Source organism: Sphaeramia orbicularis, chromosome 22 (genome assembly GCF_902148855.1).
Source record: "Sphaeramia orbicularis chromosome 22, fSphaOr1.1, whole genome shotgun sequence".
Lineage (NCBI taxonomy): Eukaryota > Metazoa > Chordata > Actinopteri > Kurtiformes > Apogonidae > Sphaeramia > Sphaeramia orbicularis.
In genome coordinates, this window is record NC_043978.1 from 43,317,796 (window position 1) to 43,332,548 (window position 14,753).

At 36.4% G+C, this 14,753-nt stretch overlaps 1 protein-coding gene across 2 annotated transcripts in view; it reads left to right on the forward strand.

The window, feature by feature from the left end:
* Positions 1–14,753, forward strand: part of babam2 (BRISC and BRCA1 A complex member 2) — a 92,353-nt gene that overhangs the window by 15,950 nt on the left and 61,650 nt on the right. For both annotated transcript variants that reach the window (XM_030126661.1, XM_030126660.1), the window contains exons 5-6: positions 10,751–10,945; positions 14,622–14,696. In XM_030126661.1, the coding sequence (XP_029982521.1) occupies positions 10,751–10,945; positions 14,622–14,696 (270 nt within the window). The remainder of the gene's footprint in view (positions 1–10,750; positions 10,946–14,621; positions 14,697–14,753) is intronic.

A 14,753-nucleotide genomic window follows, 5' to 3' on the forward strand; every position in this document is an offset into this window, starting at 1 on the left:
TTCCCCATTTACTTAAAATGGGCAAAATTCCAAATGTCTGTAGCAGCAAAACTATTGGTTGAATTCATACCAAATTTGGTTTATAGATTGCTAGTGACCTAGAATAAATGTCATTACATTTTGGGAAAAGCGAGTGAAACTTTAAATTTTTTATGAATTTTTTCACACTTCTTTTTCCTGTTTACTTATAATGGGCGAAATTTCAAGTGTCTATAAAAACATCAATATTGTTTCAATTTACTTCAAACTTGGCACATATATAGAGGCAATTGATATGCTGACATCAACACATGCATAGACATGATGACATCAGCTGGATCGATGTCAAAATAAGGTACAATATGTGCGAGGGGCGGGGTTTGTTGTGCCTGGAACCACTTGTTTTTTTATTAGCTGAAGCCAAAGCTACTTACAGAGAGGTGATACATTTTGAAAAATAAAACTTTGTACCAAAATAGAAAATTCCCAGGTGTTCTCAGGTCGACTCCAGGTACATTTTTATCTTAATCTTTGTCTCGACACAAGTGTGTCTGAAGAACGACAAGTGGCTTCCTTTTTTTTTTTTGGATAAAACTTTGTGTTCTCCTTGTATTTCTAAATTTTTTTTGCTATTATAATACATAAATGTAGATGTTTTTAGTATAATACAATGTACATCATTGTGATAAAATGTGAAAAAAATAATCATGAGTATATGTATTCCTGTAGATATGTATTTTACCCCAGCGATAAGGTGCTGTGCTGGAAAAACTTGGAAATGACCCTTAAAAGTGCTTTAAAAGTTCTAGAATTTGACATTGAAAAATGTGCACAAACCCTGTCCTTTATTCATCAGCTGTTTTATTACTTTCTTTACATAACTGGAGGTGTGACTGAATAATGAGGCAGTCTGAAACTTTACTGCATATAAAAAATATGATGGCCAAAGAACATTTAAACTTTACACACTCTTTATTTTCTAACATGAGTACAACCTGAGCAGCTTATAAGAGTCCAATCTCTAATTTAGTCTCATTTTACTCACCTAATACTACTATTTGTCTGCCCCTCTGTCCCCTTCTTTGTGTGTACTGTATCATTTGTCTGGTCTAGACTCGTCCAGTGATGCATTCAGGCACTAAACATCCAGGGAGTTCCCCAGTATTTTGTACCTCTCTTAGTTTGTCTGAGTATGTGCCTGAGTATGAGGGTTAGCCTTGATAGCCTCGCTAGATACAACATGTGCATGTTTCCACTTATCCGTCCTACAGAAGTTTTGCTGCGTGGTTCTGTGCAGGGGCAGGCTCGGTCTAGTTACACTGGAAATTCCAGAACTGGTCTTTATTGCATTGTGGGGATTTGTTGTTGTTTGGCTCAGGTCCTCCTAACATAAGCAGCCAACAATTTTCAGAACTTGTGTCAATTAACTGAGCAAGTTGTGGGTCTATAACCTGTATGGTGGGAAAGACTAAGACATTTTCAACAGTGAAAAGCTGTTTGTGGTCAGTAAATACTAAATTAGTTTCTTCAATGTGCTTTCCACTTTAAGCATTATTTAAATAAATAAGTAAATTCTGTATATTCATTACACGTACTATATATGCAATGATTTTTCTTTTTCTTTTTTATAAGCCTGCTGTGTTCCTGCAGGGCAAGAAGAAGACAGAACACTGACATGTAGTCTGAGAAACATATAGTTAAACACATTTACATTGTCTTTTTTAAAGTACATGATTTTTTAAGTATGATCATCTCACTCCGTCATCATCTCCCTGTTATTTAGTACATTGCAGATGAGGGTTTTTTTTTTTTTTTTTTTTTTTCATGAGTGTTGATTAGGTGTGATGTAGAAGTGATAATGATGTTTAATGTTGTCTGCTCAATTTGCCTAACTAACCACAGTATTAGTTAATATTACTAGAATTGGTGTCATTTTGGGATAATTGGTGTCTGCTGATTATTTCACGGTGTTGGCGGCTGGCTTTTTAATGAACCAAATGTGAATGCAGACACATCTGCAGTGTAAACTGTGGACAGAATCATCAGTGTGGCTGCTGTAGAGCAATATTACTGCTCCCTATTTTTTATTTTTAAACAGGTTCACTGCAGAAGGAGCACAGTATACAAATACATAGTATGTGTTTTTCACTATTTCATTTGTAGTGGCATCTAGGTGTGAAAATGCAGATTATAACCAACTAAATATCTTCCATTCCTCCCCTGCGGTGACTGCTAAAACACAATAGCCCTTTTTAGAATGAGTGTTCTTCTTGGCTTTTTGGTTGAAGGAATATTAAATCAGGTCCACACTCCAATATAATAGGTGATGGTAATACACCTTAATGTCTGTTGCAAACTACTGTAGGAACATGATGGACCCGACAAAATAAACAGCTCATTCCAAAGTCACAACAACCCTTATTTACAGGTGATTATACACTAATGAAAACACCAATATGAACATTATAATTAATTTCCACATTTAGATGTCTCTAAAATACACTAAATCATGTATGCCAAAATTTGCTAATGCAAATATAATCTTGTTAAATACACATGTAAAAAATGTAGTAATTTTGTGCATCGTTTGTTATTATTGTTAAATTAATGGATTTAAGTACATGCAAAAAATACATATATATGCATTATGTCAACCATCAACCTCCTTGCTTTTGAAATAATTACGATCAGGCAAAAAAAATTTCTATTGGTTAACCACTATCGTATGACACATTTTCCCACATTTTTACAAAATACTCTCAAGTTACAGGCTTGTACAATGAGACATTGTTTGTAATTTTATATCAGGACAACTCCCACTAAGAAAATGAAGTGTAATGCCAATCTAAGCATTTTCCCATCTAGGAAAAGGAAGCACTTCCAACTTCACGTTACCCCCTGGTAATCCAGAATGCCAAGCATTGGTGCGTGCTTCCTATCTGCTGTTCCAGCTCGTCCCCTGTTACTGCTCTAACAATGGACCTCTGATGGCCCATAAAGCAAAAGCCTGTCAACCTGAGCATAGTGTACCAACTGTTGCTCCTTCTTCCTTCCTGCTTTGGGGAATAATGCGTTCCAGCTTTTATTAGACTTTATTATTGGCAGTGCTCACTCACAGGTCTGGGAATGCTTTTAGTGGGCGGGCAATTGTTTGATAGCAGACATGGCTAGTGGAAAGGGGTTTGGCAAATGCTAAACACCAGCTGATGGACAGGAGAAAATAAGACATGTACAGTATGTGCCCAGACAGAGATGGGACAATAGTATGAGTATTTACAGAGTAACTGTACTGGATGAAAACAGCTACTGAAGCCCTGTAAAAGTAGTCAGGAAAAGTGCTATTTCTGTCAACAAGTTGCTCTGTGTTGGACACAAACCGTGCGGATCACAGCAAAAAAACACTGGGCTGAGAATGCCAAGTGTCTTAAACACATGACAAGAGCAATTTAGCATGATCTTAGACTTGGCACTCTCCGAGGGCGAAACAGGGTGTGAGCCCACACTTGAATTAGAGACTAACAGAGATTAATTTAATACTTGGGAGTTTTTTAATGCCTCACACTTTCAAGTCTACAGCGATTTATTGGATCAGGTTGCCAGCATCTATAAAAATCACATTTAAGACGTAAAAACAAATATCTTCTCTTGGCCTATATAATTATCTTGCATTTTCAGATGCCAGTCCCTCTCTCACTGGCCTAAGATAAATATTGGATCGAAGATGGTACAGACGGATGGCACAGGAAGACATAATTCTGTCAACTTGGTCTATTCAGTGTGAAGATGCCCAATTTAGGTGTACATTTTGTTCTTAAAGGCAAACACTGTTTCTGTTGAGTTCTTCATTTACCCTCGCCACATTTCACAATAGATCAGAGCCACCAAGATTGTAGCGTAATGGAATCAATGTGCCATGAAATGTGTAGACTTAATAGTTTGGTACAATCATTTACTCATTTAAATTAAACACTTTGCTTTTTACTCTGCACTACTTTGTTGTGTTTGTGTTTATAGTGGGGTTATAACATGAATATAAAAGGGGAAATGGGAAATAAAAAAATTGCAACAGCTATGAAACAAGCTCCAGAAATTTAAATTAGGTCATTTTTGTGAATTAATCGATAAACTAAAACATGTTGTGATCAGTTTACTTTTTACAGTAAATATCATGTTGACTCAGATGCTTGTGTCTGCATGTTAGCCTTCATTCAACCTCTGTCAAAACTATTGATATTCACATAATCATCTTATTAAAGTGATACTAAACAATAAAACGTTTTTTTTTTTCATCTGTAAACACAATCATATGACTCAGTTGTGATGAAACACATCAGTGCTGTTGATAATGCACATAAAAAATTACAAATATCAGTGTTTCCTGTGGAATTGATCTCTTGGTGTGGGGGTGTGTCATCTGGGCGGGGGGCACGGGTCGGGTGATTTCTGTCCTTCTTATTCAATAAGTAGGCCGACTCATTGTAGAAAACCAAATCCCTTCACACGCTAATCTTCTGATTACGTCAGAAAGGTGTGGTTTCACATACAAACTTTACCCCCATATTATTTTTATACTTGTGGTGTTTTCCTGCATGCGCACTGTGTGGGTAAAGTTGGTACAGTACATAGCATGGTGGTTTTACACCTGTATTATTTTTACCCCCATTAACCGTGTAGTTTTGAATATCCAAATAAAGTGAAATTTACTATAGTAAAGGATACATAAACAGGGTAAATTCAGTACGACAGGTTTCTCTACCAGATGTTTACATATAAAAGAATGCGGTTGCACAAGCCTGATGGTTTGGGGGATGTGCATAATTCTTAGGGGCAAAAAAAAATACGAGGGTAAAAATTGCATTGCAGCACAGAGCGCAGCTTCTTACTGAAAATAGTAGGCTTATTATATGTTATACAAATGTATAATAAGTCTAATGTGATGGTGAGGATTTTTAGTATCAAATGTATGGTGTGGCGGCTAGGATTTTGCCGTGGCGGTGTGCCACAGCAAAACCTTACCAGTGGCAGCACTGAATATCAAAAATCTGCATTTTGCAGGTGAAAACGCCTTATGTTCCATTTCCCCTTTGAGAATTATTTTGAGCCTTGTGTTATACTTAAGTATTATTTCAGTACAATTGAAATGTGTATATGTTATCAATACTGAAATCTAATCAGATGTTCAGCCTATCTGTCCTCAAGTCAGATTCTGCCAAACATCATTTTCCAGTCAATTTTACTGAATCCATCATATCAGTCTGTTCTCATTCTGTTGTAAAACCGCAGCCACAATTGGTTAATTTAACGGGAACCTGGTTGGTTCGGCTTCAGGGCAAGATTGTATGATGACAAGAAAAAGCGACAAAAATAGTCTAAATATAGCATACATATAAATTAAGTGATTTTTAGGCAGACGTTTTATTATTTTACAAAACAAGTACAAACTACAACTTTTCAGCTTTTCAGTCTCACATGGTTCTGCATACGTGTACAAAATACTGTCACATCCACACCTGGACATTCAGACACAGATCACCACACTCTCCACCGCTGTTTTATTATGTAGTAGTTTTCAGATTCAGAGTTAAACTCAAATGGGGTAAAGATACGCTTTAATGAGGACTCTATGTAACAGTCTTCCTTTCTCCATTTTATATTTGTGCATTTTAACACATGTCTAAATATTCATCTCGTATAAATAAAGACACATTTTAAGATTATGCTTAAGATTTACTGTGTTTGATTAAACATAGTATGCTTCTTTTTTCTCACGAATTAACGTTAGAATATGGGTGACATTTTGAAATATGTTCATGTCTTTATGTACAAGGCAGTTGGGCAGATATAACAAAAACCCTGCGCTACCTCCAAAGTGTTTTTAAAGCACACAAACTGCAGGGAGTCAGTATCAAATGCCTCAATGATGGAGACACATCAGCCTGAGTAATTCAGACCAGGCAGATCAAAAAGGTGTACACTCTAACTTCACTGCACTGGCTGTTTCATCTCAATATCAACCTGGTATCTGCAGATAGCTCTTAACAAGTGTTTGCTGTCAGACATCATAAGAGGAACTGACTGACTGAAGTAGTGGCACACTGCTCCATCTACTCACCCCTCCTTAAGAAATGAGAATAATGGATAGCCACCTGTTGTCATGGCAGCCCTGTAAACTGCTGCAGGTGCAACATGGTCACATTTACTAGGCTGTTAGTGCTCACAAAAGAGTTAATGAAGCTCTAATGGTTTGGGCTTTTTACACATCATCTAAAAAAAAAAAAAAAAAAAAAAAAAAAAACACTCAAATTGATTTCAAAGAGCCCCTGAAGAAAAATTATTTTCCCCAAGATCAAGAATTCCAGATGTCTGATTTGAGAAACTGAATGGATCAAGGAGTAGATACAACTAATGTAAAAAAACAAAACAAAAACATTACAAAAGGCATATGCACTGTTTGGTATTACTTACTGACGGTGCTATTTTGACTTTGTCTTATGCATTAGCTTTGAGTCACTGTTATATGAATACTGAACATGCAAAATCCTAGTGTTAATCCAATATATTTTTAATATGCAGTTTAGAATACTGATATTGAATCAAATCCTAATATTTTAAGGTAAGACGATTACAAATTGCATCCCATATACAGATGTACTAATTTAAAAATGAGACTATCAGAGGTTTATTTATTAGAGGTGAAGGGTTTTATCATAAGCCATGTTTGGGCTTAGTATTTTGACACAGGTTTAGCCAGTGTGTTGTGACAAATAATTGGATTATAAAGCCCAGATTGAAGCGGGGAGTATTATTGAGGACTATGCTATGAACCCCCTATAGAGAAGGCCTTAAGAAAGATGTTCCTTCCACACAACATTATCTGAAGGACATGTACAGGGATTTTTCTCTTTCAGTTCATCAGTTAAATTTCAGCTCTCATATAGCCTAGATTGTGAGTTTTGCCTCTTTTTTTTTTTCTTTTTTCTTTTTCTTTTTACGTATCAAATGTGTACATTTTCCGCAGGGCTTATTCTATTCATGAAAAAAAACACATAGATTTGTTTTGGCACACACAGCCTTCAGCAGAGCGTATAAAATCAATTCAGAGTCTGTAAAGACGCACATGCACACACAAACACACACATGTATGCACACATTGCAACACATGGACATTGCTTTTTGTCTCAGTGCTTTTCACTCTCTCTCCCACTGCGTTTGACCAATGCTTTTCTGCAGCATTCAAGCCGTAGCTTGTTAAGTCATAGTTGGAACATTCAGTACAAGATGAACAAGTGCAGTGTTCTGTTATTGGCCATCACTGTGTGTGTGTCTTTTTTTTAATATACATATTAGCTTTGGCTTATATAGCAACAGCATAATTGTTTGCTCAGAAACAACTTGTTTTGCCAGGGAGCCGCCCAGTTCTCCTGCCATTCACCAATGAACAAGGTTGAGGTTAAGTTGTCGACATAAGGACCTCCTCTTTAAATACTCCTCCACTGCTTTAATACATGAGCAGATCACTTTGACGTATTTGCTCATTTGGAAGCACTTTTTTTGTGATACATTATTCAGACATTACAAAGTGTCTCTGCAGCAGCTCCTCTCACTTCCTGTAAGTTGAATTTACACTATCATTATTATCTACCAGTGAAACCAAAACTGCAGTGTGTTTGCCTTGGCCTTGGCCTACTTGCCAGAGCTCCACAGTTTTCTTCCTGCCTCTCCTCCTCCTCCTCCTCAGTGGAGTTTCACTGATATTCTGTGTCACAGTCCTGACACAGCACTTCCTCACTCTCTCCTCAGTTTCAGCTCACCCCTGCCCTGGGGGGGTGGCGGCTGCCTCTTTTGGACAATGCCCATCCTTGTTTGCATTACCGTCTCATTTCGGGAATCCCAACATTGCTGGTAACCACTGGTGGATCAGTATGATGAGGTCACCGTCTCTGTTTAGCCCCCCCCTCCCCGACAGACAGAAACACACTCTTCCTTCCATGGCAAAGGGGGTGTGTGAGTCGCTCCAGAACAATGGAGGCTTTCTCCATTGGGTTGATATGGGCTATTAGACAGACAGACAGACAGACATGGAGACAAGCTAATGCAAGTCAACGACATCCTGCTTTTGACACTTTAATGTCATGAGCATTAACAGTTACAGTATTTGCAGCACCCCTGAACTCTGCCTCCCACTCAATGCACACTAAAAACAGCACACTGCTCAGATTTGGTCTTCTTTTAGCCGGAGATACATTTAATTATCTGTATTACATTCCACTTAAGCAAGGCAGAACCAAACAACGATGACCAGTAGTTGCACTTTTACTGTGGCATTTCAGTTATGTCATGAAGTTGCACCACTCGTTCGAATCTGCACGCAGTATTTCACTTTCAGAATGAATTAGTGATCACTTTCATTCTTACTACAGGGGTGCTGAGAGACTTGATTTATGCACCAAAGTATAGACACTTATGGATATTTCCTTATTTTTTATCCTTATCTGGTGGAAGCTGCCATTGAGGAAGATATTCCCTTTTGATAAAAACATTGTAGTGGTTGCGTGAAAGAGAAATGTACATCCACCATTCCCCTAAATGAAGCATATTCTAACACTGTAAAATAACACAGACAGTTAATTTAAAAGCCAATAATTCAGTAAATTAATTTCTTAGGTTTGTTTTTCCTTTGGTCATGAGTCACATGCCGTACATCATTGTGAAGTTCTCACAGAGCTCAGTCATCCATTTATTTTAATTAGTCCTGACATGTTTCAGGAATTAATGACAGGTTTGTGTAGTATCCTATCTGGTTTATTTGCATATTGATTTTCTGGCCTTTGTCAATGGGTGGAGTCTGATTGGAGACACTGTGTTTTGGGATTGAGATTAGCAAGAGGGAGAGTCCATAGATGATTAATGTTTGTAGGTGTAATATGGGTGTAAGTGTTATGTATCACTGAAAGAGGAACCAGATTTGTCATCATTTTGCACCACCTCCAAATGAACTTAAATAACGTACATCCCCATCAAGCATCTGTGGCCATCATTAAGTTTAGTGGCAGAGGTTAGAGCAGCTTCAGTACTTTTCCATTTCATCCTAAATCACTCTGTGGCAACAGGACATCCTGTTGCACCGTCTGATCTGGTAATGGGAAGTTCTGTTTGTCAGGATTAGGCTACTGATGTGACATTTTTTTCCCTACTAGTGTAATTTCCCCACTCTGTTCCTCTCCTTTACAGTACAAATCCTCTGCTATTGCCTCGTGCTTTGTGCTATTTAGAAAACTTTTAACATGCCTAAAATAATTTCCCAATCAATCTGCATTAACAGAAAAAAGACTAGAAGCCAAGTAAGGCAGCTAATCTGTTCAGATCATTTGCGTGCTCTATTTCTACTTATGTTGTACTGATTAAAAGAGGACATACTGTTCTTGGCCTTTTAACTTGCTAATAAGCCTCATATGTCCCAGAATGTATATTTTAAGTTTCAGCTCAAAATACCTCACACACCATTGGGTCTGATCAAGTGCTAACACATGGACACATTTGGTGTTCAACAGTCTCTGTAATGTAAACAGAGTAACTTATATGCATGTATTATACATATTTGAGTAGGTATTTATAAGCACTTTAACATTATGTATAACATAATTTGGGGAGATAAAAAAATTTTTGTGGAAAATGTCAAATTACTGCTCAGTAACATGTAGACTTGAAACGGACATCAATTTTGTAAACATTATGCAAACATTCAAAACATGCAGTTCTCAACAGAAATCGATATCAGGTAGGAAAAAACCTTTTAGATGTTATGTTCAACTATGCTGAAAATAAATTTTGGTGTAAAATATTGAAAAGTCTCTGTTCTATTGACATGAGAATGTGGTAGCACATGGACAGGTTGCCACAGTAACACTTGGACGACTCTTTACCATAGTATGCATCCCCCAAAATGTTGACTTGTGTTTTAAAACAACAAGTCAGATATAATCACAGTGATTTATTTAATGTATTTAATACTAACACGTGGACAGGGTCTTTTAAGCAACTCACAAATGTTCAAACTCATAAATATCAATAATATTCTCAAAATAATTAAAAATCTAATACTTGAAACGTAACAATCATCTATATAATCAACAAATTGAATACATTTTAATTAATTTTTTTTTTTTTTAGATATAATTTTTAGCGTCAAATTCAAGCTGTGGCTATGGTGTAAACAGTACAATATATAGAATCGGTTGTAACTTTTTTTTTTACAAGTCGTATTTAAAAAAGGATAACAGTTCCATAAAATGCAGATCTTTAGCTAAAAAATGAGCCCATTTGGTAAATGATGAGTGCAAATTTACTTTGTCATGTTGATGTTCACTTTCGCTTGATTGGACCCAACATTGCAAATAAGCTGCTGCGGTTTACACCCCATTTCTGTTGGTGCCATGGATACCAATATATATAGACACAGGAAAATGATAAGTTATGGAGTGACTGAGGGCGATGACTGTGTGTGTACGAATATACAGAAGTCTAAATAGTTTGTTTTAGGACCAGTTATCTAAAAATGGGCTGTATGTATTTCTCTATTGTGTGATCCGTACTTTAACATTATTTTTAGAGGTTCTGGGTCTGTTATATATCGGGAAAAGAGACGTAAAAACCTTATTTTTCACAATATGTCCTCATTAACATACTAACATCTTGAACTTTATAAAAGAAATGAAAAATAGTGGTGTGTCTTATGTCTGTCCTTATGCCTACTGTCTGCGGTCTTCCTCAGCACTTGGTCCAGTGGGATGCTGGGAACTCAGAATGTTTGCTCCAGCTGGTGAAGGAGCTTATCCAGCAGTACCACCACTACCAGTGCCAGCGTCTGCGTGAAAGCTCCAGGCTGCTCTTTGAGTACGACAGCCTTCTGGAGGATCCCAACTACGGGCGCAACATGGAGATTTATGCCGGACGCAAGAACAGCTGGGTATGTGGTAACGCACACTTTACATGTGACCCCATACCCCCCCATATACCAACACTTACATTACATCCTAGTCTTACATTTTTTTTTTTGTCTAATGTAAAGATTAAGGATTATTCCTTTAGTTAATCAAGTCTCAAGTGGTTTGTGTTTGGTTATAATATCCTGTCCCATAATATAATTTATAGTTTATAATGCCATCACACAAGTGTATATAAATGCCCATGTTAAGACATCTTCTTCCCAGTACTTTCTAATTAAATAGGTACTCTCCAAGTAGTATATCAAGATACTTGTATTTGCTTTGAAGCATCATTCTGAATATTAACATCTTTTTGCATTTTATCAGAATCACCTTTATTGGCCAAGTACGTGAACACATAAGAATTTGGCTTTGTTTTTTCTTAGCTCATGACATATAATTTCAACATAAGCCCAAACACACTTAAACATAGACCTAATATAAACAAACATTCGACTAGAGACAAGGACAACAATGGGTTGAGAATAGTTAAGATAAATATGAATAAATGGGTAGATGTGTAGAGAGAACTGGTCAATTAAATATATATGTTTATGTATATATTATTTACAGTGAGGATTTATATTGTAATATGTACAGAGTGCAAATTAGAGTTTTATACAGTGAGTAGATGTGTGCAGAGATCCGTTCTATTCAAATATTTTACAGTATAAAATAATACTTTTGAAAGGAAAATGTGTAAAATATTAAAAACTATATATGGAATGAAAAAACAGAATAATTTGTCACTGGTTTAAAAAGTTGTGATATACTTTTTGATATCATCATTGAGGTGTGTGGTTAGGTGTGGTCAGATGTGTACATGTTGCACAAGACACTGTGTACTGACTACACCCAGAGTAGGGCTGAACAATTAACTGAAATATCACCAAAATTGCAATATGGTGCAATATCCAAATGACAGAAGGTACAGTTGATGGATGCTCGTAGATGCTCATAGTATGTCTGCATACCATTTATTATTGAAGAATTGTTCATTAAAGCACTATAGAAATGCCATAACCCAAAAATATTACAAGCGTCAGGGAGCCTGTTTGAGTTGTATACACCATACCTTAAATCACAGGTGTCAAACCCGTGGGCCAAAACTGGGTCCAAAGGGTCCAATTCAGCCCATGGGATGAATTTGCAAACTGGAAAAATTACACTTAAGATACTAAGAGTCAAGAATGTCGAACTTGTTTTAGTTCAGGTTCCACATTCAGACCAATTGTGATCTCAGGTAAAATAAAATCATAATAACCTATAAAAATTGACTCCAAATTTTTTCTTGTTTAATGTAAAAATTAAATAATGGTACATTATGCCTATAAATAATGACAACTCCAAATTTTTCTCTTTTGTTAAACTATGAAAATATTTACATTAACAAACGATCCTTTAAGAATAAAATGTGAATAGCCTGACCAAATATGAAAAACCTGAAATGTCTGAAGAAAATTAGGTGCAATTTTTGCAATATTCTGCTTGTTACTAAATGTTTTGTCCCATTATAGATTTGATCTGAAATGCATATAAATGATAAGTTGAGGCGTAATATTGTTAAAGTACTTTTATTTTTCTTAAGAGCTTTCAGTTTTTTCAGGTTATTTGCATATTTTTTATTTGGGTAATTTCTAAATGTAAATATTTTCATGATTTTTTTTTTTTTTAATACTAAAACAAAGAGAAGATTTGGAGTTGTCATTATTTACAGACTGTTATGCTATTATTTTACTGGTCCGGCCCATGCACTGGAGATCAAATTGGGTTAAATGTGGCCCCTGAAAGAAAATGAGTTTGACACCTTTGCCTTAAATCATCATCATCTCTAGATTTTTCAGTAAAAAGTATATTCCAATTGTAACATCTGTCAGAAATAATTGTAAAAGGACTTTTTTGGTTGTATGCCAGAGAACGTGTTGACATTACTGCAGAAAGATGAGAAGCTGAGGTCACTCTAATAAAGCAAAGGCAGAGGTATAAAACTGCTGTCCCTCAAACTTTATATCTCAATATCTCCTTAAAGTGACGGAGAAAAAGACAACATTAGGTTTTAGAAAATAGACAGTGTGTGGTGATTTGTCTGAGGTTGGAAGATTTGGGCTTTTATTGGCAGAGAAATGCAGATAAAGACATTGATGATGTGTTTACTTCCAGTCCCACATCGACGAGTGTTAACCACCAGACTGCTATTAAGCCCTGGGATTCCTGTCAAAGTGTGCATGAAAATGCACCGAAGTGGATGTTAAATGATGGTGCGAAGTTGTCTGGTTTTGGTGTAACAACCCGTCACTGCGGTGAAAGTGATGTTAATGTGGTTGAGGAAAGGTCAGCACTTTAGCAGGTTTTGTAATATTTGCCTATAAGACTTTGTAACTGAGAAGTGGTTTTCCATTTCCTGGTTTTCAGACCTCAAATTGACAAAGTGTGCAATAGCATCTGGTATATTATGTGTACTTCAGCTTTGTTTTATATTTTATTATTCTGTGATTACAAAGTCCCTGGCCTGATAATTAATTTATTTTGAAGTTTGACATGCAGTATTTAGATTAGATTAAATTAAATTAGAGTAGATAGAATTTTATTGATCTTTTGGGCAAAACCCTTAGGAAATTGCGGTTCCAATAGCAGAACAACACTGGATAGGCACACAAGAAATACTACAAGAAAATAGCAAAACAATAACTATAAAAAAGAAACCTGTTGAAAAAAACAGGCAGATTGCACATTGTAAAGTACTAGTAGAAATAACACATAGCAAGGTAATAATAATAATAATAATAATAATAATAACAATAATAATAATAGTAACAATAAGTAGATAATTATGTTGTATGCATGTATATTATATAGGGGTGTAACGGCACCGTAACTACCGAAAACCGAAAGTGAAACTTAAGGCTCCCACTCCACTCCACTCCACTCTACTCAGTTTGTGTTTGAGGTTTCATTGTTGAGCATACCAATTTCCTACATTTCTCGTGACTATTTCCTTCATTTACATCATCCTACATTGTGTGACACAGTACACGTACGCGGAGTCCGCACATTTGTAAAAATGTTGCTTTGTGCGGACGTGTCCAGCGAATGTCTGCTTTGGGTCCGCATTACCACACTTCAAACATCTGACCCAGCTGCTGTACCTCTGTTATACTCTCTTTTGTCATGTTTACCCACCCCCTTATTGGCGCCCCACCCTCAAAATAAAGTGTTGGGCTTTTTTTTTGCAGTGGCACTGAGAATTCAGTACAGCCCTGCTGCAGAATGTACATTGGGGAAACCCTGCACATGGTTTCACATTGTTCACATGGTTGCACATCCACATGCTTGTGGCCACCCTGCTTCCTGAATGTTTGCATTCTTCACTTAGGCTACATGTATTCGTTCGGTACATCTCCGTATTGTATCGAAGGCCCAAACCAAAACGGTTTGGTACAAACAAGTGCACCGTTACACCCCTAATATTATATATATGGTGAATATATAATACATACATACCAAATACATACATACATATATGTATTAACATGTGGGTCTGCTGTTGTTGCAGTTCTTTCTTTTCTTTCTTTTTATTTCTTATATATTGTACATACAAGCAATATTTTTGTCATGAAGTTTGTCATTTTCTTTATCAGCTGCTTCTTTTTCTTCCAGACTGGGGAGTTTTCAGCCCGTTTCCTTCTCAAGCTTCCTGTGGATTTCAGCAACATCCCCATCTATCTCCTTAAGGTAGTTAACCACCACGTCTATACACATTGTACACATAACGTCAAATGTGTGCACACC